The 27,870-nt window shown below is 33.7% G+C and overlaps 1 protein-coding gene and 1 long non-coding RNA gene across 15 annotated transcripts in view; one reads left to right on the top strand and one right to left on the bottom strand.

The window, feature by feature from the left end:
* The window catches only part of LOC122316065 (desiccation-related protein PCC13-62-like), a 44,070-nt gene extending 25,122 nt beyond the window's left edge, over positions 1–18,948 (bottom strand). The window contains exons 1-13 of one of the 14 annotated variants that reach the window (XM_043132562.1): positions 18,580–18,948; positions 18,081–18,306; positions 17,632–17,990; positions 14,916–14,994; positions 10,950–11,076; positions 5,744–5,845; positions 5,259–5,614; positions 5,063–5,148; positions 4,600–4,787; positions 4,368–4,460; positions 4,013–4,108; positions 3,223–3,880; positions 1,992–2,275 (exon numbers count right to left, since the gene is read on the bottom strand). In XM_043132562.1, coding sequence (XP_042988496.1) covers positions 14,928–14,994; positions 17,632–17,990; positions 18,081–18,306; positions 18,580–18,911 — 984 coding nt within the window. In that variant the 5' untranslated portion in view covers positions 18,912–18,948 and the 3' untranslated portion in view covers positions 1,992–2,275; positions 3,223–3,880; positions 4,013–4,108; ... (5 more) ...; positions 10,950–11,076; positions 14,916–14,927. Of the gene's footprint in view, positions 1–1,991; positions 3,881–4,012; positions 4,109–4,367; positions 4,461–4,599; positions 4,788–4,879; positions 5,149–5,258; positions 5,615–5,743; positions 5,846–10,944; positions 11,077–14,915; positions 14,995–17,631; positions 17,991–18,080; positions 18,307–18,579 lie in introns of those variants that run through there. The other 13 variants (XM_043132567.1, XM_043132561.1, XM_043132563.1 and 10 more) reach the window with 13 other exon arrangements.
* A 2,911-nt stretch (positions 18,949–21,859) lies between these two features.
* LOC122314934 lies at positions 21,860–24,537 on the top strand. Its single transcript, XR_006243906.1, has 2 exons — positions 21,860–22,577; positions 23,689–24,537. It is a non-coding gene; the product is annotated as an uncharacterized LOC122314934 (long non-coding RNA).
* Positions 24,538–27,870: the final 3,333 nt, after the last annotated feature.

Genomic DNA, 27,870 nt, shown 5'->3' with positions numbered 1-27,870 from the left:
TTGAAATACAGCAACTGCACAAACTAAAAGTATCTAAAAGGATGCACCAATACATGGAGTTGGAGCACAGTCAGATAAATTAAATTTCTAGAAATGAATCTTAAGACCCTTAAGCTTGGGAGCTCATGATCTCTCGACCCGCACCCCTTATATATCTCTGTTGCACATAGAATTAGCTCAGGATCAAAAGCTGCCACCATCTCTTGCTATTGACACTAATAACATCTCTACCAACTTGTCAAATAGAAAAATGTAAATGATTCCCAAGCAACTTCCATTATTGCAATATTAATTGTACGAGTAATAGAAACATTACTCACTGAATCCTACTACTGGTTTTTTTATTCAATCTTGAATAATTCAAATCTGTAGAATAGCCTCCAAATTATATTTTTAGTACAGGCCTTAAAATCACATCTTAAAGGTTATATTGTTTCCTTTCACAAAGTACTAATATATATATATATATATATGAAACCAAGAGGCTAAAGACTCAATTTTTATGTTGAGTTACAAGAAGTACACCACCTGATCCAATAAAAAACAACTAACTCTCATAACCTAGTCACATATGTCAACAATCTCTCTCCCCCCCTAAAAAAAATTAATAAATTGTTTAATAATCTTTCTTGCAATTTAGTTCACCTGTCCATCACCAATCATTAACTCAATGGACCAAGGGTCAGATGGATATGTAATTATCTGCTTGAGTTAGTATAATCTATTCATGCTTAAAGAAATGGTTTGGGATTTCCTAGCATCTTCTCCTTGAGTCTTTACTAAGCAACTCTTCTCTATACACTTTGTATTAGAATGTATATCATAAAAATTTTTCTGAACATTTTAACAGCAAGAGTACGTAATGGGATCATAGTAATAAGCTTGTAGCACTCTTATAACCCAAAGGTGCATGTCTTGGCTGCAATTCCTATTTGAGTTAATTTTAATCTATATGGATTAAAAAAAATATAAATCATGTATAAAAATAAAAAATAAAAATGAAATACTCCTTTGGATTTTGTTATCTTAATTCTGTCATACTCAACTAGAATTAAGATTTTATAGGTATTCAAATAGAATGTCATAAAATTCTAGGAAAATGGAAAGCTTGCAAAACTAACCTGATTATACTAGAATAACAAAACCTTCTTTAAGTTTTTCCCTGGAATCATTTTTGTTTACACGGAGTTCATCCAAAAGCAAGACTTTCAACTGTTTTATCACATGGCACATTATTTACTCCCCAACCAAGCTTGTACATTGATGTATTACCCTCACAAATAATGAGGACGTCCTTTTTTTTTTTTTTTGAGATTTATTTCCCTCAAAACCAGTATTCCATGTGCATCGCTAGAGCTAAATACAACCCAAATGCTAAACTAATATCAATTAACAAACTGCAAGTCTGAATGTGTAAGCACATCTAATGCATTGGCCAAGTGAGTTGAGGAAATGCCATTTCCTCCAACAATCACCAGCAAAAAGAGTAACAATTTTAACAATTTGTTACAAGTTCAATTATAACCACCATAAAATTTCTGGGTTTATGTATGCAATATCATAAATCATAACACACTCATCCGCAGGAAGTCACTACAATGTTATGCCGCAGGAAGAACTCTTAAAAAGCTTTTGGTGCAAACAAAGAGGCCATATATGTAAGCGGTTTCAAAGCCATGGTGATGGGAAATAATAGATGCTCTGATGTTAACCTACCTAAGAATTACATTAAATTGACCATATGAGTTTCATTCATGAAGATTTGTGTGCTCCTTCAAGGCTAAAGTAAGAGAGAATAGCCCATGGAAAATGCTAATAATTCATTCCAACAACAAATCCTAAAAACTGTTGAGAAATATTTCCTGAACTTATCGTTTAAGCGTCTCAAAAACTCAAATCGTTAGGAGCTAAACGAACCCTAAATTGCACATTCCTACCAAAACAATTACTTGGAGGTCCACATTATTATGATAATTGAGGTTAGATGAAACCTGAAACACACAATCATGGAATGGAGGAAAAGCTTGAAGAAGTCTCTTGTGGTCATAGTTGTTGATGTGTCGCCCAGCGAGAAAATGGCAGCGGTCAAAGAGCTGAAAGAATCCTTTCGTGCACCCAATCTACTTCTACAAATCTTGATTGTCATCAATCATGGTACGCAAAAGCTTTGCAGACAACAAAAGCTTCTCTTTTCTGGTTCCTACTCCACAAATTACACTTGCTGCACTTCCGTTAAGATTCCATCTCCAAGAATTGATAACAAAGCGACAAGATTCTGGTATATTTTGTTGTAGAATCTAAGATTATACTTGAGATAGTAAAATCACACATTAATAGAATTTGGCTTTGTAAATAATAGAACTTCAATCTTTAATGCCAGTCGTTGTTTTTTCCAGCTACTTGAAAGATAGAAACACTGCACTAAGGCTTCTTTATGTAAAGTATCACTCTGTAGGGAAAGCTCAGTGGCTTGTTTCTTTTGGAGTTACTTTTCTAAAAGAGTTTTAGAGAATATTCTGATGTCTTAACAGTTTAAACTGTGAGCAGCAGATAGTGAACAAACAATTAACAATAAAAATCGTTAATAAAGCCAAGTTGATATATATTAAATTGGACAAGATATATATCTAGTTACGTTCAAGTACACTGGACTATAATAATACTCGGATATGGCTGTTACTTATCAGTAAGTAACACAGATTATCACTTATAACATGTCATAGGCTGACCAAAGATTTGGGGTAAAAAATTTAATGGTGATGTTTTGCAATCACCAGAAAAATTCACCTATATAAAGAATTGTGGCCTATATTCCCTAAACTGTTTTGGTTGCTTCCAATCCTTCTGACTGTCAGCTGGAACATCATGCTAGGATATCTCGGGAAAAGTTATAAAGATCGCTAAAATCTTATATTTCTCTAAAACTTTTGAATTGCTTCCCTACAGAAAAATCCTAAGACAAGTAATTGGGCTATGCCTATTTACTTGTCTTAGTATAAATTTCTTATAAATTTTTTTAGCATATAAAACAGGGCTATAAAGAAATCCAAATTACCTATTTTATTTGTCTTAAAATTTATATTTCTTATCTATAAAGAAAGGGCTAGACCAACAAATAAACTTAAAATTAATTGGTGTGCATGCAAATTCATATTTAAATCCTTAAAACTAGGGTTGTGGCCAACTCGGCCAATTGAAGATTTGTATTTAGAGAGTACTTACCTCTTGGTTTTGAAGTCTTTCGAAATTGCCATTGAAACGAGGAACCAGAACCATTGAATAAATATCAATGATTCTTGGAGTGTTAACCATTTGCTCAAAAAACTTCTCACGATCCAGTCATTGGGCCTAAACTTCTCTATATCCCTAGTGTTGACATATACTCCTTAATATATATATATATATATATATATATATATATATATATTGCCCAGCTGTCTTTTTGACTAACAAAAAAGCACCCAAAATGCCAAAAAACCCTCAACCCCCCTTATGGGTCGGGGGAATCATTACACTGAGTCTAGCGATATGACTCAATGAATGTGGGATGATCCTTAAAGAAAGCTTGCAGCAGCCTGTCAGTTTGAATGGCATGCTCCCTAAGAGCCCGCACCTCTGATCTCACTTCATCCAGCTGACTCTTATTGTCTTCGGCATCTTTCTTATGTTGTTCAACATCTTTCTTGTATCTTTCAATCTCAGATTGGTAGTATTGCATTTTAACTTGGTCACATTGTCTACTTGACTCGGGGATGACCATCTCCTCGAGTCCTCGTGCATATCTAGGTCAATGTCCGAGGACCTCCCTAAAGACCATCGCTGCTGCCTCACCACTTCGTTCCTCTGGTTCTAGGCCATCCAATCTACCTTGCATCTCCTTCTGTACAAATGCAAAATAACGATTATTAACAATCTACGCGACCTTACGCTCTTATTTATTATTATCAGAAATAAACACAGATCAAGTAGCCATGACTATAAGTACTAGGACTAGGACTAGTGTACTACTCACGTAAGTATCTTCAGTTGCATCTGTCACAAACTTATTCCTCTTCTTCGACCAGCGTATCTCCTTATAGAAGTCCACCAAATTTTCATTCTCAGTGCGCTACACGTGTGACATATGAGGAATCAAAATATGTTTGAAGTTTGAAAAATTAATTTATTGTGGTTTCCATTTGTAAATTAATCCCAATTAGTCATATTGAAATGAGACCGCTACCCAATCAATAAGGAAATAATATCAGAAAAAATAGGAAATCTAGTTTCAATGGATTAGGATGACAATATTTATTGTGGCCTATGAGTTCGGAATTTGGACAAGTGTATTGAAGTGTATATGTGTATATAGGGCGGCATTCTCATACCTTTTGCTCAAGTATTCAGACGAATGATTTACGTCCTGATGTGTGATTAATTGATTGCTTTTTTTGGTTCTCCCGCTTTTGAGATGACATTTTCTGCAATGCACACACACCCAATGTTAGCAATAATAAACAACCGGATTTGCCCCAACTATATTGCTCCACTATTTAATGGAAGGATTTATGGTTTATATAGTTGAAGAGCATATATACTTTAAAGGCATCACTGCCCCACCTGCCACACAACTTGACCCATACAAGTGGGTCCACAAAGCTTGTGCCATTAGCTAAAGCTTCTTCATGGCTTCCACAAGATTGATAAATCATATGCAAGTCATGATGGAAGCAGTTGAAGTGCTTATGAAGTACCTTTGTCACCATCAATCGGTGGTTTTCCCGTTCCCAGTCTAACACGAAGTTAGCCTACAGTAATTGGCAAATTAGTATATGTGCTACGGTTATACTAGATAACACACTTCCATAGTAACATTTCACTACTAACACATAAAACTTACACGAACACTGTCAATTAGTTCCTCTTTCATGGCTTGTGGGACATCAGTCCATTGCGTATAACTCATGTCACAATATTATTTAACAATCCATGATACTCGTGTTGTGAACATAGAAGCATGATCACAACAAGGGGCAGTCTCACCATCGTTTATCTTTAAAAGTAATTTTCTGTTCTTTCTCACCTTCTCAAACTCAATGCATCGAGCAGGCCCACGTGTTCGTTTCTTCTGTTGCTATGTTAATACGGGCTCCGTGGGGGCGTCTGCAACTATATTGCATAATTCAGATGATTAGTGTATGAAATTATAAATTATCTAAACTCTTACAAATGGGTTTAAATATGTCAACGCATTAAATATGTATTGGAAAAACACCCACCAGTTTGGGGTATACTAGAGTCTTCCAATCTTGCATTTTCTCTAGTAGGTGATTGTTACCGCACCGGTGAGGGTTCTCGAATAGGCGCTGGTGTGGGAATTGGGTTGGTGGATGGTGGGGGGCTTGGGGGCTGTGTGGAATCATCCAAGGACTCTTTATTACACTCCTCAAGGCTATGATATGAGGAGATTTTCGCTCCCCGTGGTCGATTGTGGCGGGCCGAGTACGGTACATGGCGCCTTACACGAATACCCCAGATTCTTCCTCCACCTCTAGAACTGGGTCCCGCTCGATCACTTGCATGTGTATGAGTTATGAGGATTGTAATAAAAATCAATCTCATTCCACAAAATAATCTGAAAGTCACAAATACGGTTCGAATAACTCCAAATATCCTACATTTTTAATTACTTTTGGCTAGACTAACCCTTACATTATGAGCATAATATAGACAAATGAATAGCTTATCGATCAAAAGTATATACCTTGATAATTAATAGTGCTCCTCATGCCTCCAGCTTCAAGACGGGATTGCATGATAAATTGTAAAGCTTGAAAATGGCAACACAGTTTTGTTTTCCTGTAACCTGACCAAGAATAATATGATACACATCATAAGCAAACAAGTTTATTAGGTATTAAATATAAGAAACCATAAATGTTATCTTCTACATATTAGTTCAATCCTAGAATTCAAACATCCGATACTTGATGGTTTTAAGCAAGTAAAACAGAAATTGGTATTTCATACAAAATAATATTGAGCTGTCTATGTACTAGCACCAATTTGGAATAGGTAAATGAATGTACCAACCTCGAGCCATGTAAAGTTTCTAGCTTTCAATTATAAATCTAATATAGACTCTTCGTCTATTGATAGGTCATCCTCATCTGAATATTCTCCCTCACTATCGACATTTCCAAAACCAAAAGTAATCATGTCATCATTAATAAACCCAAATGAAGAGTTGCATTGACCATCACTAGCCATGACTTCTCGTGCATCAATATGGCTAGGTGGTATATCAAGCCTATCAAGTGGAGTTGACACTGGATTTTCATTATCACTTTGCAATGGTTCATAATAATATGATGACTCATTTTCTTGATCGGTCTCATTAGTACTTGATTCGCCATCATTAATATCTTCTATAGTAGTTGATACTGACGGAATGTTGTATACATTCCTATTTGTAAAGTTTTGCACAACACCCCAATTCCTTTTCGCTTTTAAATCTCCTATGTAGAAACATTGATCAGCCTGACTCACCAACACGAATGGTTCATCCTTATACCAAGTCCTGTTCATGTTGACACTAATCATATGGTTATCCACCCGCACCCCTCGTTTTTTATCACCAACGGTAAACCAATCATATTGAAATAGGTACACCCGACACCACTCCATGTAGCGTAATTCTATAATATTATTAATAACACTGTAAAAGTCGACGTTATTTGTGTTCTCGTCCCCAGTCACCAACACCCCAGAATTTTGCATATGACGGCAAAGTTCACGCTGCTTCGTATGAAACCTTTTTCCATTTATTATGCTTGCAGCATATGATGTAACCCAACGGTCAGGCCCACAAGCTAACGCATAAAGATCATTGGACACATCATGTGGATTCTTGATAAAATGTTCCTAGATCTATACTGAAATTGTTGAAAATTCACAATGTATATGCTCATCATTAAAAAACATATCAAGGAAACCTATATGTTTTCAGTACGTAGATAAGGTTGGAAAATAACTTACACAGTGCTTGAACCAAGTTGGAAAGTCAATTTGATGCGTGCGATCGATGCAATTTGGGTGTTGCACCTTACATTTCTCGTAGTGTTCCCTACATATGGAGCACGGAATCGCAAAGCAAAATATTTGATGTTATGGGCATTGCATGTATAAAATTTTGTATATGGAGAAATGGAAGTAGATGATCAAGTAAATTAGTTGATTCTTACTGTATATAGGGTCCAATCTCTGGACAATTGTTGAGCACATACCAGATGGCTGCCTTAAAGAATTTGTCTTCTAATTGCACATTAGAAGTTATACCCAAGGGACAAACTTTATGGTTGAAAATTCTAAATCCATCTACAGTTTCCTCTTCGTCAGCATCAATGTTTCGGTCTGCTCAATTGAACTTCGTCTCAACATATTGGAGGTACATGGAGCAAAATGTCAGGCATTTAGTGTGAATGTAGGCCTCGGCTATTGAACGTTCTGGTCGGACTTTATTCTTAACATACCACTTGAATTTATCGAGATATCTCTCAAATGGGTACATCCATCGATATTGTACTGGACCTCCAAGTATGGGCTCATGGGGCAAATAAACAATTAGGTGGACCATGACATCGAAAAATGATGGAGGGAATATCATCTCCAGTTTGTATATAATAGTTACGATATCAGTTTGGAGCTGGGATAGGCGATTCACATCCAGTGTTCGAGCACACAACTCTTTGAAGAAAGTGCTAAGTTCAGTCAAAGCCAAGGCAATGTCACTTCTTAAAACCAGCAGCAATTGGGAGTAGTCTATGAAGGAAAACATGATAGTTGTGGCTTTTCATCCCACTGATTTTGCAATCACGTAGAGAAACACAGTTCGAGATATTGGAAGAGAACACATCTAGAAATTTGATATCGGACAACCACGCACAAAATTTATTCCTTTCATCTCCGTGTAATATGTACAGTGCATGTGGCATTGTTACATGATCACCTTCACACCTCAAATGTAATTCTTTTCTATAGCCCAAAATCTCAAGGTCACGTCTTGAATTGATATTATCCTTAGTTTTTCCTGGACTGTTCATTAAAGTGAATAAGATGTTTTCGGCAATATTCTTCTCGATATGTATAACATCTAAATTATGCTGAAGTCGAAGTGTTGACCACTAAGGTAACATGAAGAATATGCTAGACTTTGTCCAGTTCGGCTCTTCAGCAGTACGTTTTCTCTTCCCACAAGATTTGCCAAATTGAACATCCCTAATCATCTGTAATTGACCTAGAATATCGTATCATCCTATATCCCTTGGTGGCATGCGATGATCTTACTTGCCATTGAGCAACCCTTTCCTCCTCCACATGTGATCTGGCAGTAAGAAACGGTAGTGTCCTATATAATAATGTTTTCGGCTGTATTTCAACCAATTGGAGTCTATGTCAGCATTACAAGACGGACAAGCTAATTTTCCCTTTGTTGACCAGCCAGAGAGATTCCCATAGGTAGGGAAGTCATTTATTGTCCACAACAATCTAGCATGCAACATAAACGTCTCCTTAGTTGTTGCATCATATGTAGGGACCCAATATTCCTAAAGTTCAAGCAGTTCATTGAGCAACGACGGCAAGTAAACATTGATCTCATTCCCTGGTGACTTTGGACCAGGAATAATCGAAGATGTCATAAAGAATTAATCTTTCATGCATGACCACGGTGGTAAGTTATATGGGATAAGGATCACTGGCCAAATGCTATGAGGTTTAGCCAAGTTGTTGAAGGGAGTGAAGTTGTCACAGGCCAAACCAAGCCGAACATTGTGAGGATCCGCAGCAAACCAACTATGATGTTCATCAAATTTCTTCCAACACTTAGAGTCAGTCGGATGTCTCATGCTGATATCGTCTATCGGCCGTTAATCTTTATGCCATTTCATATCACCTGCTATCTTTGCGGACATAAAGAAATGCTGCAATCTCGGTTTCAATGGGAAATGATGCAACACTTTTTGAGGTATAACTCGTGATTTGTGTGTATTTGGCATCCACCTTGAAGCCTTACATATAGGGCATTCATTAAGAGAGGAATTTTCCTTCCAGAATAAGATGCAGTCGTTGGGGCATGCATGGATTTTGTGATAACTGAAGCCCAACCCGCGCTCCAATGACTTTGACTCCTCATATGATTGTGGCAAGAGTGCATCAAGGAAGGCAGACCGCAACAGATCAAGTAGCTTATCAAATGACTTAATTGACCATCCACCGATTGATTTGATGTGTAATAACTTGACAATGAATGACAACTTCGTAAATTTTGTACACCCCTCGAAAAGAGGATGTCGGGCATCTTCTAGTAGCTTGTCAAAAGTAGTTGCTGGTGAATCTTCAAGTATTGGTGGCCTATTTGGCACAGTAGTGTTGTCTTGGGGCACATCAATAAAGGTCCTTGCTCAGATGTCATCCAACATATACTGCATGCCATCTATGTAATTATCTTCCAGTATAACTCGTCACCAATATCATCGTCACTAACATACAAGGTTGTCTCCTCCTCTCCATGAAATATCCATTACATGTAATTGGGATTGATCCCTTTGATAAACAAATGGGTTTCCACCTCAAATATAGGCAGCCAAAAATTGTTAAGACATGTATGGCATGGACACCAAATTCGATCCCGTCCACTTACATGATTTCGTGCTTGTGTGAGGAAATTTTTATCACCCTCGGCATATACGGGTGATAAGAATCTATCGGGCTCATTTATCCAACTTTGTCTATCTAAAGAAAAATATGGTGGGAAAGAGATTTAGATAAACAAAACTCTATCAACATAGTTAGTTGATGAAGGCTAAAAACTATATTGATTCATTCGATTGAAGGCATGGAATAAAAACATGAGATTTTCGCTATAGGACTAGCAAGAAAGGTGGGCATGTTACAAAAGTTATATCCATGAGTCCACTAAGAGGTGCATGGATTGAGTGATGTTCCGCAATTGTGATGTTTTCCTTTAATATAGGAGAAGACTTAGACTGTAATGGGATAAATTTTTAACTTCCCTAACATTTATTACCAGGGGATACTAAGGGTCACAGTCTTCATTTATAGTCATATATGGTTCAAGGATAATTGACTGTCTAAACATAAATGAACCATATGAAGATAATCGGGCAATTGGACAGTTAAAAATCTAAATGGGTCTTGTTTATGACATTGTTGTTATCACAGGTCAAGAATGGTATTGGATAAGTTGTCATCTGCATTAAGGTCAGTTAAAAAGTGTGAATAATGCTGGCTACATAGTCTGTAGTTGTATATATAGGGGTTTTTTTTTAAAAAAAAATGGAGAAAAACCCATATATAGTATATTCATGGTTGGTCAACCCATAAGCTATGGCCAACACTACTGTGTATACACAAAATAATTAGTAATAGATAATAAGATAAAGCATTAACAAATGACAATTTAGATCAGGCCATGAAGTAAGATAATTCATCACATGTCAATACTAAGAAAATACATGTGAGAATGTGATAGTATTAACTATCTGAAACAACTACATGTCCACCACCCTCACTAGGAATATATCGATATATATATATATATATGTATAACTATATATATATATATATATATATATATATATATATCTGTATATGTATAGTCATACATACCCTAGAACTTTTATAAACTATCATAAGTAATGAGTAAAACTGTGAAACAATCCCTATATGAGAACTACAGGCCAATTATTTCATATTTGAGAAGCTTGTTCGTTGTAGATAGAGAATTATGAGAAGCTTTCACAATGTAGGTACTCCAATGTCAGTTATAACGAGGAAGCATAGTTCTATTTATTTCACAAAGGCAGAAAACATTCATATATGAAATGAGAGTTTGTGGGAATGAAAGTAAAACGAGGAATTACAGATGCAGATGCAGATGCTGGCGTTACCTTCAATAACCAGTAGACTATGTTGAGTTTCGGCTCACCCCTGGCTGAAATGGCTCGACAAATGACAATTCTCAAAGGCTCAATGAACACCTTTTAGCCTCAAAAGCACTCGACGTCCAATTGCACTCTACAGGGGAAAATCCAAGTCATTTTCAGTTTCAAGGCGAATTGGAATATATTTATCAAGAATTCAGGGTAAAAAAATACACTAGAAAGCTATAGACAAAGATTGTTATTATCACAATATGGACTACATAAACCAAGTTGGGAAAATCATCTGCCGTTAATTTCCTTACCTATTCTTCACTTGGGGAAAATAAACAACGAAGCACAACCTCAACCCATTTAACTTGCTGTCCATACATTCAGCAGTAAGCCAAAACCCTTAAAACTCCTTATATGATATCGTGGTAAAGGAATCGATGAAGAAAATTAATTCAATGCTTGCTGTCCAGTAAAGGACATTGAGTTTTATACATTCCAGATAAATGATGAAAAGGACTATAAGAATTTTCCAATGATTGGAAATTAATTAGAAATGAAAGGGAACAAGTAAGCTTCCCATTTAATCTGAAATTTTAACCAAAATTCTCTGTCGGATAGTTTTTTAGTAACTTGTTCCAAATAATTAAATGAAGAGCTAAAGGTTGAAGATGGTTGGTTTCATTTCCCTTGATTTAATAGTCTTTCATTGTAACATTTCTAACATGTGTAGCAAAAATGGGGAAGAAATGAACTGGTAGATGCCCCAAAATAGAGTGCTAAGCAGAGATTGTTGCACTATCATGGACAGCTAAACATCATGTTTAGCGTTCATGATGTTAAACATCCCTCACTTAACCACAACAATTTAGTATATAAACCAATCATACTAGAGTCGAAGAAAACTTGAGAAGAAACTGATTTTTTTAGTGCATATCTAACATAAACAGGAAGCGGAGATCTCAACATGTTAGAAAATTATAATCGAACGTATGGGATTAAATAAAGTCATTCGTTGATTACTTAGGCAATTGAATCTTGGGGAAAAGTGTTATCAAAGGAAACTAGTATAATGGAATATACTAGTTTAACACATAGTCAAAAGGGTTAAAGGCTCTCAAAACCCTTAATTTAAACTCAATATTAAAAAGAGTAGAAATAAATATCAATAAGTAATACCAGTATAAATATAGCGAAATGACATAAATAGTTCATCGGAACAGGAACTGATGCAGACATTTCTACATTTTAAGGACAATGAACTTTCAGACAAAGATGCCATTTGTATCTCATATCAGTCATATAGATGTTGTACTGATATATACAGAAGGTGCATGGTCTTGTTGAAGGGACCATTGCACCTCTTTCACTTTCAACATTCATGCAGAAAAAGAAACTTAAACATACTTGCTATTGAGGCAAGTTGCAAGTCATGCCTATTTACTTGTCCATGAACAAGCTCTAGTTGATGTGGCAGGTCAAAAAAAACAATCCGACAAACAAGTTGGAAAAGCATCCTCACCAGCAAGTACATTACAACACATCAGAAAGGGAAACCTTAGCATACGTGATTGAAATAAAGATAGTTCCTAAATAGAACTGTTGGTCGATGCAATTCAAATAGAAAGTTATAATTATTATTTGTTGAGTAATATAAATCAACAAATTGCTATATAGCTCAATTTTTATACAATGACTTTGAATTATATTATTGTCTCGACTAGATTCAAAGGCCATATTCCCACTCCTCGATTCTTCCCTGCTTTAAATGATCACTTTAAAGCTTGTTATTGATAGGAGTGGCCTGTTTTATATTAACTCGATCATAGCTGAAACTGAGTGTGACTTCTTGTAGAAGAAGCCAAAAGAGTACATGAGTATATATAGATATATATACTCATCATACAAGCATAAATACATATACATGTCTGTATGAAACAAAAACAGAGAAAACACTTTAAATATTTTTGTGAAATTTGTACTAGCTAGGTATTTGGATGCTCATAGTATCTCAATGAGTTGAATACGTGTCATGCATACTCTCTGGTTCTGACTGCTATAGAATGATTCTAATAGCTCTCTTTTGAGGTTTTCTAGCTTGTTTGGTTTCGTATTAAATGCCCTCATTTTTATTCTGAAGTGGGTAGTATAAGCATGTTCTATTGTGGTTCAAATTCAAATTTGATCACTGAGTATTATTCTCTTAACCAGTACTGCTTTTCTGTATGTTTCTTTTTCCCTCCTTAACTACCTCCTTATTATGGTTATAACTTGTAATTTCTACATTCTATGATGATACCTCAACCCTCCGGATATTTTATTCTTGTTGTTATAGTGTAGAATGGTTATGTGCAGAGCTGTTTAGATCTGTAATTGCTTAGATATAAAGCATGCTCATAATATTTCATATTTTGTTAGCATCATCAGAGTCTTGGAGAAATTAAAGTTTTAGTTGAATTTCTTTTGTATTTTTTTCTTCAAAGTTTTTGTCATTACTAAGCTTATATCATGGATTTCATTAAGAAGTGGTCTGCTATAAAAGGTTGAGTTGTTTTTTCCCAGAAACATTTTTGCAAAGGTCAAGTAACCATGCGTGCACCAGCATTGCTTTCTCAATGTTTGTCCGGGTTGGTGACCCCTAACCGAGGAAGTCACATCACATTCATTTCTTACATGTTTTTAATGTTTTGAAGCTTGAAGATTTTTTTATCCCAAAAGTAACTATTTTTTTAGCAGCAGCTTTTTTTTTTTATCATTTTTTTTTTCTGGGTAACATTCAGTCCTAATATGGAAAATTTAAAGTATTTCTTCCATGGTGTTTTCATACGGGAAAACATATGTATCAGCTGGGATTGTCTTATTCATGAAACTATGCAAAGAAGCATGGTTACATTAATTCAATGTTCCTATATATATAGACAAGTAATCAAAATATGCTTCTAAATGATGCTTAGTTTTTTAATTGGACTTCTTTTTCAATATTATTATTGTATGACTGCTTATTACTTGCACTTTAACAGTTGCGTGATTTTATAACTTCCTTCACTTATGAGTTGCTGTTAATCCTATTTGCTGTTAATCTTTATACTCGGCTATTCTTGCAGCTCGGCTACAGTTATGGACTTCTTGGGATTTTCTCTTGCTTGAAAGTAAATCCTATTTGTTGATCAGGACTGTGATCTTTACTTTTGCTGAATCTTGTTTATACATCTACCTAGAAGTGTGATAAAAAAGAGTCATTTTCGTTGTTCTGTCTCTCTCTTCTTCCAGCCACCACTTCTAAAATATACAAATCATATTGCTGCTTCTATATGGGAACCTCCACTTAAGGTTTGCATGAAAGCATGAGCATGTTGCTAAGAGGTGCCATCTGATGGTGGACATTTAGAATATTGCGACACTTGCCATCAAGTCTCCAATGATTATAAACCATCAGGTGTCCAATCAAGTATCTCAGATAGCCAGTATTTAGATTGCTATGTCATCTACATATACAGAAATGGACAGCTATAAAGGATATGCACTTTCTATTACTCTCGGTAATTTTTGCAAAAGCATGATTCCTTCGAATTGAGTAGGTTCCAAATTTGTGGGTTCAGAATCATTACAGAATGGGATTGTCATTATTATCATTGTCAAGGCTCAAATTTTCTGTTTGCTTGCATAATTTGGAAGATTTTTCATTCTAATTTCTAATTTATGCACATATCCAGTGAATGTTGAACTCACAACCTTCTCCTTGTCTATTACTAAGCAATAACTGCCATAATCCTACTACTGGTAATAAGCAATTCTGAGCTAATAAGAATGCTGGAAGAATATTGTTATTTTCAATAACCAATCCATGCATCCAACAAGGTGTAGATTCAGTGCATGTGAACACGTATACCATATCATAACAGAGTCACTAACTGAGTTAGGCTAGCTGCAGGACTCATCCAAATCTTTTTAAAAAAAACATAGTAGGTATAGTTATAAGCAAACCTCATTGTCCACTTAAAGTTCATGAGCCTTTGACATTTGGGGTACTGTTTCGAAATTACAGATTGGGATGGCTACCAACCTGAAAACAAAGGCAATAGAAAAAAAAGAAGAAAAAGGAAAGAAACAATTAGAGACAACCAAATAAAATCTGTCTTGGATTTTAACATCACTAATATATATTTAGAATCATAGATAGGAAGCAAATATATCAAAAGAGAATCCCATGAAATAAAATAACTAATTTCACGTTCAATGAAGACGGAAATGGCGGGGATCGAATAATTTAACGTGCTGGTAGCATGTGTTGCCTATACCTTAGTCAAATATTGTTCAACGCACACTCATACAAATTGTAAATTTGTAAGTTAGAACGTAATCCATCTCTGAAGAGTACTAATGAAGATTGATAATTTATACTAAACTCTCTTCAAAACATAAATCTATAATATATAAATGTATATATATATGTATTGTTTCAAAGATCAAAATGTTGTGAAATCAACTATATATGCATATAGTTTCAACGAAAATATTTTTCTTGCAGAGAGATGGGGAAATTATGATTTTTCTCTCTTTTTCTTTCATGTAGATGCATCAAAAGTGTAAGGATAAAAGTCTCAAAATAGGTTGAGTGCAGTCAACCTAAACAGGAAATTCGAATTGAATTGCATCTCTTGTCATCCTCTATACAGTACAAAGAAAGTAATCAAAACATTTCTTAAAAGCAGTAGGTGACAACCTTAACCTCCTATCGCTAGAATCAAAGCATTTAACAAAAGACATAAAGCCAAAAGTGAGAGCATTAACAACATTCAGCACTTGCTCAATAGAGGGTGACTGCATGGTGCTACTTTATCAATGCAATCATGTACAACAGTAAATGTATTAGGTAATTAAACAACCAAAGAAACTTACTGGTATGCAACAAGAAAACGTAAGAACATATTTTCACATATTAATGATTTATTAATTCACTCGGCATATTAAGCGGAAATGTTTTTTTGTTTGATTCTGGGAAAAAGAAAAGTACTATCTGCTCTAAAGTGGAGAATTAATGGTATGCATTGGTGTACACCATGCATATGCTGTAAGTTAATCAAACATAAATCACTGAAAATACAACTTATTAAGAAAGATAGTGTAAGCATAGTTCAAAGGATCGATGAAGTAATAGTAGGTGATAACATTCACCTACTTCCACAATATTTATTAATAATCCTCACCCATTCCTTGATATATAGAGATTGAGGATTTCAGCCCCATTCCAAATTAATTAGTTCATTTTGCTTTAAACAATTTCGAAAATTTTCAAATTATTCTTTCTACAATTTACTAACTCATAATGAGGACTCCTAGAATGTCTTGAAAAACTAAATTGTATTTGAAAAGGTGTAGCTAATGAAACCAAGAAACTCTTCTATCAGAAACCCCAAATTATCTGTTATGTATGGCCACTAATATTAAATATTTACTCATCCAATAATTTATGAATTCCTAATAAAGATCATAAATATGTGTTTTCTGATCCAAAATTTCAATTTGCCAAGCTTCAAAAATTAATCACTGACCAATTACATAAACATCACTCAAGACCAGAAAAATAAAATTATAAACCAACAAACAGGGTACACGAAAAATCTAAGAGAAATTATTATGTGAAAAATCGCTTCCCCGGCAACTAATTTCTGTCAAGAAAGGTGTTTCATTTGGGGTTGGGAGGTTAGCAGGAGAGGAATGTAAATGTTTAATTCGAGGGTCCAAACAGTAATTGAGGAGGAGGAACTTACGACCGTGGCTTTGGCTTCAAAGATTAAGGCGCCTTCAGATGCTAAGCAGTTTCAATGGCTGGGTTTTGCCTTGCGTGGTGTTGTGTCGACGAGAAACGACTGGGCTTTTTCCTGGGTGAATGGCGTGTGCAAACGAGGGTCTTCTACACCGGTGGAATTTTGGAGACTGTGAAACAGCGAAAGCTTTAGAACAGATAGGAAAAGACCAGTGTGGGGAAACGAGGAGTGGAAAATGGTTCCCAGTGACGCAGGGTTTCAATCGGGGGAGGTTGCCGACGACGATTTTGGTCATTGATTCCGCAACATAGGTGTTTGAGAAGCTGGTCGTGTGTAGATGAGGGCGGGGGAAATAAGTTGGGGGGAAAGAGTGCTTTTGGCACCCTTCGGTCCTATCCCGACACTAAATAAAAGGAAGGTTGAAAATATTCTATGTTGTGATTTGGAATGTCGTTGTAATATGATTTTGTAGTCGCTGCTAAAACGATTTAATTATATGGCGCTGGCTTATTTTTAGAACTACTCGACAAGTTTCTAATCGTAGCCAAATGTGTATATATATATATATGACAGTGTTTTATATGGCTGCGATTATAAAATCGCCGCTAAAACTACGATTTTTTGTAGTGTCTTTTAATTCCCATTTCCAATATGTATAATATATATTATACGCAACGGCAGCAACATTATTATTATCGATCTCATAATTGACATACAATAGGGAGTGCTTAATTAATTTACTCAACAAAATATAATATATTGGGATTTCATAATGGCTCGTAATTACAATATTGTAGAAACTACAAACATTAATTTAACGATTTATTCCTTTTAACCATCAATTTATAATTGATTGTTTATTGTAAATTTCAGGTAATTCTATGCCAATAAAACTGCCAATTAAACATCCCAATTAAGCTTTGGGAAGATACCTCTTTGCAATGTCCCCACCTCCACCATTAGGGAAAAACCCACCAGGTTTATACTCACTGCCACTTCCGTACACTATCCTTAATATCTCCGGTGGCGTCCGAGCATACGAAAGAGAATTAGGATCAGCAGACAGGATGTTACTGTTCGTACGATTCTCTGCTCCAAGAGATAGAGGAACCAGGATGCCTTCGTCTTTGATGCCACACGCGGCCAGCTTGTTCCTAAGCTCTGAGATACGGTTTGTGAATTCGGCCACCGTAAGGTTGTATGGCCGCACAGTTTGGTTGGCTCTCTCGTACAGTAGTGTTCTTATGACCGCATCCTGTCCTGCCTCCACGCCCAGAAGCGAAGCAACCAACTGCGTAACAAAAAGACATATATACTTAGAATTTAATGGATTCATGCATGTTGCAGAGATCTAGCTAGAATAGTGATAGAAAAGACTTGCACTTCGAGAAGTTCCTCTGTTAAGATTTGGAATGGTGCCAACATAACCCACTAATCCTACATAGGGGATCACATATGATGCTAAGAGATAGCGGTTTGTGTCAGCGTAAGGGTCAAATGCAGGGATCAATTTGAAACCGACTGCATCATCAAATACTTTTGCAAAATTCTGAACGCCGAGATCCAGCTGCGGCCTTGGAATCCCTCCTGTTCTAGTAATTATAGCCCTGAAAAATCATCATCGATCTGTTAAAGAGACATTCTAACCAACTAACAACAACAGCAATAATTTCATGAATGCATGAAAAACCCGACAATTACACGATGAAATAAATGGATACCCCTTCATGCACTGTTAATAAAGCGTTTAAGTTTCCAGAAAATCGGAAAAAGGCAAATTAAGGCATCAAGCCACAATAAATCTGAGAATACTTTTAAAACTTGACTAACAAGTATCATGTGCTACCGCTACTTTATTGTTGATAAGTAGTAGTAAGTACCTGAGATGACCAACTTCTTGATAACCGAACTCCTCGATTATTCTAGCGACTAGAGGGTCGAGATTGGCCTTCCTAGCACCGATCGGAGGAGGACCACCGTTAGCCAGAGATGGAGCGATGCCGTCAAGTCCAATACCAATTGCACCACGCAAGAAAAACTCTGCTTCGAGGAACTCAAGATTGAGAGCAAACTGAATCCGGTCAGTATCACTGGCGACGATTGGTTCGCAATCGGGATTTTTAGCAGTAATGGCCTTGACCACCAGGCTGGGTTTCAGTACCGAAACCAGAAAGATAAGAGCAGTGAAGAAAGCAGTAGTACGTCTGGCCATTGTTTATGATATCTTAATAGGATAATGATATCCTTACTTTTATTCTACCATCATTTTATCATTTTTTTTAATTTTTTAATTTTCTTTAAAAAGGTTTTGTACTTATAATTAAAAAAGACTATTAATAAAATTATATACTTTAAAAAAAAAAATTAATGATTAAATATATTAAAAAAATATTACTGCGCTGGATATGTACGTGCATGGTCGACACGATACGGGCTTTTATAGACATCAATTTGCGTGCGACATGTGTTAGTGCGAGTCTGTGACGCTTACGTGTCATGTGGAATTTGTCCAAAGTGCTCTCGTCAGCTCCCACTCACATCTTCAAAATTAACTCTTAAAAATTAATTAATGCTACCTACAATTATTAAATAAGTAAATATTTTTTAATTATTTTAAAAAATATAAAATTTATTATTAAAAAATTAAAAAATTAATTTTTTAATAATAAATTTTATATTTATTTTTCTTCAAAAACAATTATATGATATTCTGTGCTTTATAATTATAAATATTATTTTTTTTAAATTACTAATGCGGGTAATTATATTTTTTAATTAATATTTTTAAATATATTTAAATATTAAAAATATATAAAAATTCATTAGTAGTTAATTCTTTAACTATTAAAAAAATAAAATAATATACACCAACAGTTAAAATGAGAGAGCAAAATCTTGAAGTTAAGTAATATTATTTGTTTTCCTATTTTTAATAAGTGAAATGATTTTTACAGTTTTTGGGTTTGCAACTCTTGCACATTCTCGAAGAAAAAAGAGATAAACTTAAGATATACTTATATTTTTTTAATGATAAATTTCATATTTTTAAAAATAAAATTTGTAAAATTTATACAATCTAAAATTATATCAAACAGCGCTACTCTTTGGGAAATTAAACAAAAACCAAAATAAAATGATGAAGCGATATATATATATATGGACAAGTCACGACATTAATGCCTCGTAAGGAAGAAAACGATCAGCTAGCTTGTTATAAAAGAGGTTGTACTAACTAAATAAACCAAACTATTTCCTCGAGGTTAAGAACTCGTTTGGATTAAGAGATTAGTGATTAATCACATTTTATCTAATCTTAGTTTATTATTATAATTTTTTTAAATTTTAAAATAATAATAATATTAAAAAATAATATTTTAATAATATTTTATTCAACTTTTAATTTTCATTTAAAATCATCTTATTTTATATCTGAATACAAACGAGTCCTAAGGTAATAGCTAGCTAGCTAGATTAGAATAATATATGTCAAACTAATTGCCAATAAAGAGTTTAAATTCAACTATTTATTTGCTAGTAATCGTTCCACCCAAGGGTGATGTACCATCTAATTACCAAAGCCTGGTCATTAAGATTGTATTGGAAATTTCAAATGATATTAATGTATCGATATAATTGTCAATCGGTGAGAAAAACACATACCCATATACTGTTTATTTGGTAAGATCTGATTTACGATATACGGGAATGACAATTCGTGTCTGAGGAATATTATTTTCATATCATATCAATTTATAAGTATTAGTCTATATAGATCAATCTAAATACAATCTGTTTAATTAAACATATCAGACTCGGCCTAAAATTTGAACCTGACATATTTTAATTAACGGATGACATTACACGCATGACCTGGTTAACCCATTGAGTAATTTTTATTGAGTTAATCTAGAGACGACTCATTTAACTCATTTCAACCATCTTCAACCTGTTTAAGTACTCTTTTTATATAAATAAGTTGAGCTGACTCATATTTTATTTTTTTAACTCAATTAATATAATTTCATATACAATACAAGGATAAATATATAAATAATTTATAACTACAACTAGATTAATGATAAAATATTTTAGTATCAATGTCCAATCAATAATGCAAGAAAGTTAATATTTTCATAAAATAAAATTACATATATATATTAACAAAAAAAATTTAATAGTTTGAAATATAATGTAGTCAAATACTAGTACACAACAATAGAAACGGTTTTTTGTGTCCAATTATTTTCCGTAACTTGATCAATTGTTGCGATAAATCAGTATTTACATCTTCATTAAACCTACCACAAATAACCAACATAAATGGTCATATTAGCCACATGCATAGCGAAAATTTTATTTGCATCGACCTACATTTTGTCACGTGACCTACATTTTGTTACGTCTTATTTTCAAAGTCGCAAAAGAAACATTTAGTTGCGTCTTATTTTTCAAGTCACAAAAGAAATTAAACCGATCAGACCGTTATGTGTCAATTTTTGATAGTTGCGAAAACTAAACCAATCTATTGTGATGCATCTTTAACTTTTTGTGTCCAAATTATTGACATAAAAGAAAATTTATATATGCACTGATACTAGCTCCCGCCACCATTAGTTATGTTCAAGTTTTTTTTTTTTTACATGTATTTTTTAACACATTTTAAATATAAATTTTTTAGAAAAAAAAATTCACAACATAATTAAAAAACATGTCCTTAATTATGCCATAAACAAATATATATATATATATATATATATATTTCAAGAGTAGCTCCCAGCGGGAGTTAGGATTAGTAGGACCGGACTATCATTTGAAGAAATGCTAATCACTCTTCAAACATTATTTTACTATTTCTTATCTCTCCTACCCATTAATCTAATTTGTATAATTTTCATTTATTTAGTTTTGATGTATGAAATTTGTATTAAGTTGATAATACAAGGTGGGTGCTAATAGTAACAAATATATTAAAAATCCATTTTTGGGAAAAAATAAGAAATAAGAAAATATTAATAATATCACGTGTCGCTTGGTTCAAATATGCATAATTTAATATTTGAATTTTTCTTAATATGCAAAATCATTCTTATCAAAATCTAATTTTAAAAATACATATAGAAAACTAATGCTAGTGCAACGTAGTAGCTAGTTATATTTTGGTGCAATAGCTTATGTGTTGTGACAGAATTGATATTGTTCATCCCATATCCATCATTTCAAAGTACAGAGGATCAGAAGCCCAATTAAATTATGACTCCCCTCTCTCCCGCATCTCTTTCTTTGTCTTCAGCTTCTTCCCTCTCTCTCTCGTGTCTCTTATGGGTTTCTTTTATTCCAGTTGGATATTTTTCTTGTTTATCTTCTTCTTCCAAAACCGTGTTCTCTCTTCCTTCTTTCACATCTTCTAGTATTTTTTTTTTTCTCTTCTTTTTCTTCTTCTTCCCTCTTTCTTTCTCTTCTCTTTTCCTCTGTTTCCACTAGATCTCTTCTCCTCAGTGCATATTCTAGGTTTTTTTCTCTTCTTTCTCTTCTCCTTCTCTCTCCCTACCAGTCTCTTCCTTCTTTCTTTTCTTCAGGTTTTTTTTCTCTTCTTGTTCCCTCTTTCTCTCTCCCCGTCTCTTTCTTTCTCTACTCCTTTCCTCTATTTCTCCCGCGTCTCTTCTCTGCATCTCACATTCTAGGTTTTTTTCACTTCATTCTCTTCTCGTTCTCTATCCCGTGTCTCTTCCTTCTTTCTCTTCTTCGAGTTTGTTTTCTCTTCTTTCTCTTCTTCTTCCCTCTGTTTTTCCTGTAGCTCTTCTTCTTCCCTTTTCACTTCAATCAAGTCCAGCATGGCACTGCTTCGGTTATATCTCCAGCACATTGATTGACATACATGGTAAAATCTGAAACCCTAGCCTTGATTTTAGTCAATGAAATCGCAATGTTTGGGTTTTTTTTTTTTTTTGGTTGACGTTTTTTGGTGACATAAATTGAGTTACATATTTTTTTGTTGACATTGTTGGGTTTTTCCCGTGGCTCTTGACTTGATTCTAGTTGTTGATAGGTATTTTTGCTCCAATTGATGAATGTGTAGGACTATCCATAGCTTTCTAGTTGATAGGAACTAAAACATTTTTAGAATGTATCACTAAAGTATCGTTTTTAGAGTTCCATGTCGGACTTGTCTTGGGAAAATTGAAATTCAAAAGCTTTTGAACTTGTCTTGCAAAACAGCTCTTGCCATGGTATATTATCCGTATTGATTTACATGCAGGGGTCTTTCTTTTAAGTTGTGAAAGCATTAAAAATTGTGGTGGGGTTTGAGCCATTGACGGAACATTGTAGCGTGGGCCAGATTAATAAAAACTTGAACAAAAATCATCTCCATTAGATTGTGTATAAAAAAAATGATTCATTTTACATGTTTTCTATATTAATTCGTTAGATTTAGCTTCTATTATCTACTAATCTGAAAATACTTTATTGTCTCTTTCTCTCTTCTCATTTCATTCTTTGTCATATTTACACTCTCCATCTATTTTGTTTTCAGCCCTCTCTCTTTGTTTTGAATGTCTTTGAAGTTTCTTTGGTTTCATGTTTAAGAAAGACTCTGGATTGTATTGTTTTGGTATCATTTTTCTTTGATTTCATGTTTCTGCAAAATTCTACAGATGGACTAAATTTTGCAGCTAGAATTATGCAAAATTATAGCATTGTGGGATATAGAACTGTAATTATACAGATGGGTGACACAAATTTGGTTCTAAACATACTAATACTTCACAATGAATATGGAAAGCCCAATCACTGGTAGCAAACTTGATACTGAGTCCTTCAAAAGCTCTTGCAATACTACATGTCCTAAGTTCACATTAAGCTTGGTTGATGAATTATATATCTCTATAAATTAGATAAGTTATGAAGTACAACCAAGAATATACAAACAGTGAATATCATAGTTTGGTTGTTGATATATTTTGCTAATATCATAGTTTTGCATGATGCAGCTCAGCCACAATCCAACCAGATGAAGAGTTTAGTAATGTGTAGAACAATAAGAGGAAGGCCAGGTACCTTAATTAGAAGGTGTGTTGGACGACCATGGACCTTGTGGATTGAACTCAAAAGGCAGCAACGATAATTTTTAAGGAGGTTGTCAGGCATAGGCCTAAATATGCCAGAAGGCTGGGAGAGATGGAGATGCTCGAGTCGAGTAGGAGGTCGCAATATTGTTGTGCATGTGGTGTTGATGATGGGGGCCCTCACAAGATGGTTGTCGTTACAAAGCAGAACTTGAGGAACTAAAGAAACATGTGCAGGACCTATTGGAGAAATAGGCTGAATTTGATAAGTTCATGACGTATAGCACCATGTCACAGCAGCAATATGCATAGAGAGAGTCTCCAATAGAGACTCATGGTGTTGAGTAATCCAAATGATTCACCATGATGTTTTTTGTATAAAACCAAGCTTTTGGAGAGGCCATGGTGGGAAATATTTTGGAAACTGATGGGTGACAACGTTGGAGATGACCAGTTTAAAGTGATGAATGGATCGAATATTGTGGGTCAATCTCAAGGTATAAAAAACGGTAAGTACATATTTTGGGACTAAGTATTTGGGCCATTTTGGTGGTGGCTGGATCATTTATATGAAACAAACATTGAGGCCATTTTTGTGATGCTTAACATGTAAGCTTCACTAAGTTTGATGTGTATATAAAGGTTGTCTGAGCTTGTATGTCAATATAAAAGTTGTCTCTCATATATGTATAGGCTTAGAGCATACACCATGATTGTTGTAACAGGAACTTAGCATGAATGTCAAATATTTTGTGACATGGCTTTATGGTTGTACCTGAACTTGGTATGATGTCTACCATTATGGGTATCTCACAATCAATATGTGGATGAATATATATATATATAATTGAAAGAGATTCTTTAAATAGTTTGTCTACTAGCTAGCACTATAATTTGGTTTGAAAAAATTGTACTTAAGAATTGAAAATCATTCATTTTCGAGGAAATGGGTTTAGTGATCACGTTAGTATCAGTTTTCAATCCATTACAATCCTTTTGGTGATGCAATTTATGCAAAACCAACTACAAATGTATCACGTATAGTACAATTTAGCAACATGCAATTCTAGAATCTTCACGACCATACCAATAAGATGTAAATATAATTGATCTTTTGCTACAATAAACTGCCATGTGCGGCAATTATATAAATGCCTCAAGAGGGTCAATTATGTATAATTTTTTTTTTTATTATTTACAATAGTTTGTCATGTGTAGGATAAAACTAGTTCCTGCTAATAACCAAGATATTGTGCCAAAAATGAGTTAGTCAGAAATATATTTAAACATTTGGTTAGACAGCCTAGCTATTGTGAAACACTTATTAATTATTTGTGATGGTGGTAATCGACGCAAACTCATAAATTATTGCTATGTTTTTGTTTATTTTTTGCAAACATAAAATAAGCTTGGAAGTAAAATTTTTTCTAACATTTATCTAAGTATTTGCGTCACGAATAGAATGTCGTAAATGTATGTTTTTTTATCATCGGTGAACACTATTACTTCAATGGAAACCAACAATTGCATCATGGATATTTAGATGCAAACATTAATTTTTTGCAACTCAACACGTTTAGACGCTATAAACCTTTTGAGAGTCATTACTTGCTTCCACGTTGCGTCGATCGAATTTGGACGAGAATTGATATATGTGACATTTAGTAGATTTTTTGCGTCTATTTTTTTAAATGCAAAAAGCCATATCTGTTGTAGTCATATTAATATCACAAGTTCCCAACAACATAAAAGGACATACAAGACTATATATATAAGGAGCAATGCTACATACAGTTGTAGAATTGTAAACGCCATGCAATCGCTTTGAAAAAGAGTGGGGTCCATGATTAAAAAGTTAGTTTTTTTTTTCATGTGAGTCCCATATTAATTCATTTTTTTCAAAGTGACTGCACGCCACTTGCACAACCACGACTGCAAATATTATTTCTCATATATAAGACTAAATATTTATAAAATTTAAAAATATAATTTATACGTGTTGATTGTGGGCCATTTTGCGGGTGGGCCATTTTGTGAGTTGGCCGACAATCGTCTTATTTATCAATCAGGCCAACCCGTTCTAATTCAAAAATGGTTATATCAAATCTAAAACTGCTTATTTGGTGTCACGTTTTTATTGAATATATAAGTAATGTCATATATTGACATAATTTAATTTTAAACTTTTCTACTGTATCAAATAGTACCAAGGCCGGGGTTGATATATATAAATATATATATATATTATATAGAGGTTCCACACCAAAAACTACTCAAACAAATCAATACGTTAGATTTTTATGTTTTAGGCTTGTGTCATGGTTAGATAAGCCTGTCGTGGTGAAAGTTTTTCTTTTAAAAAAATAAAAAAGAAAGTAAGTACGGTAATTTATTGTTCTTATAATGGTAATTAATATATGAAAATTTTTATAGCCACAAATAGATGAATTCCACAATTGTAGATCTACAAACTGACGTGGTTTAATTTAGTATGTTAGATTGTAAAACACTTTTATTATAAAATATATCTAACGTATCGTATGAAACTATAATATATGTTGTATTAAACACTTGTCTAAATATGCAGCATATTGCAGTTAACTAACAAATATATTTTCAATATCTAGACTTCCTGAATCCCTCTAAGTCTTGTGTCATTAAATATTATAAGAGACTGCGTGCATGTTTGAGATTACGGTAAATAATATAACTTTAAGTTTTAGGGTTTAAGAATAAGTCATGCTATTAAAAGTTATTTACTATTCAATAACTATATATATATCTAAAATAATTTCAAACACGTTACATTTATTTGGAAACAATATAAAAGGAAAAATGATATTTGTAATTCTAGGATAAATATGGGACCTGCACTCTTTTGAAAAAGAGTAATCTGGGACCCTCATTAAAGAAATATATTTTAATAGAAAACTTCACTGTTTCTTAAATGGATTGTGTGGGACTTGCACACCTTAGGACTATATATAGCATTACTCATATAAAATGTCATTTGAGATAGTATCATGCTTGTGATAAGAAGATCAAAGGGTAAAACTAAAATTATTTAGAAACCATATGGATATTTTCATCTTCTTTAAAATAGAACTGTATATAGCATTACTTATATAAAAAAATATTTTTTGAGATAAATATGACATAAAAGGTCATTTAAGATAGTGTCATGTTTGTGATAAGATCAAAGGGTAAAACTAAAACTAAAATTATTTAGAAATTATATGGATATTTTCATCTTCTTTAAAATTAAAACTACATTTCACATTATTCGAAAATTCCGTTTTAGGAAATGCAAATTTTTTAGTATTTTTTTAGATTAAAAAGTACTTTAATATGTAATAACCAAACAACTTAACTTTATCACGATAAAAAGCTTTTGAGATTATTTAAACATTTTTTATTACCCGTAATGCAACTCCAAACAGGCCATTCCTCCGTGATGAAGCTCATATATGCATGGCTCGCCTTGGCTTTTTCCAACCATAGCTGTAATTGAGATCATGATCCCCAATTCTCAGTTTTGTATATTTGAAACTCGAAGTTCATACTAAAGTAAAATCGAGACCCCTTTTCTGTTCAATTATTTTTCAATTTTTTTTTTTTTTTTTGTTCTGTTTTGTTGTTTTTAGTTATTTTTAGTTATTTACTATGTATTTTTTTTTTTTCAAGTTTCTGTTTGACTTTTTGTTTAAAATTGTTTTTCGACACGTGACAATAATATTATAGATTACACTTGTTTAATTTGTGCAGTGTCACATGACCAAAGTATAGTTATAATACTCGTAGTTTTTCTATCTTTTGTAAACATACAATTAAATTACACCTAATTAATTAATTAATTAGCTTTTTGGAAGATTTTAATTAGCTTGGGATTTTATTGTGACTCCCAAGTTTCTTTATTTTGTATATGGTTATAAATTAATTGCTGATCTATCCGTCTAAAGCAAGAGTTAAAATTAATTAAATTCTGGGGCGTCTAAGTCCTCTTTACAATAAGTTGAAAGAAAACCTTTTCCAACGGTCTAATTAAATAATTAACTTGGATCTCAAGTCTTCATGAAAATTCAAAACTAGTACTTGATTAATCTCAAT

Source organism: Carya illinoinensis, chromosome 7 (genome assembly GCF_018687715.1).
Source record: "Carya illinoinensis cultivar Pawnee chromosome 7, C.illinoinensisPawnee_v1, whole genome shotgun sequence".
Taxonomy (NCBI): domain Eukaryota; kingdom Viridiplantae; phylum Streptophyta; class Magnoliopsida; order Fagales; family Juglandaceae; genus Carya; species Carya illinoinensis.
The sequence above is the reverse complement of the archived record's forward strand: the minus strand, read 5'-3'. Positions and strand labels throughout refer to the sequence as shown.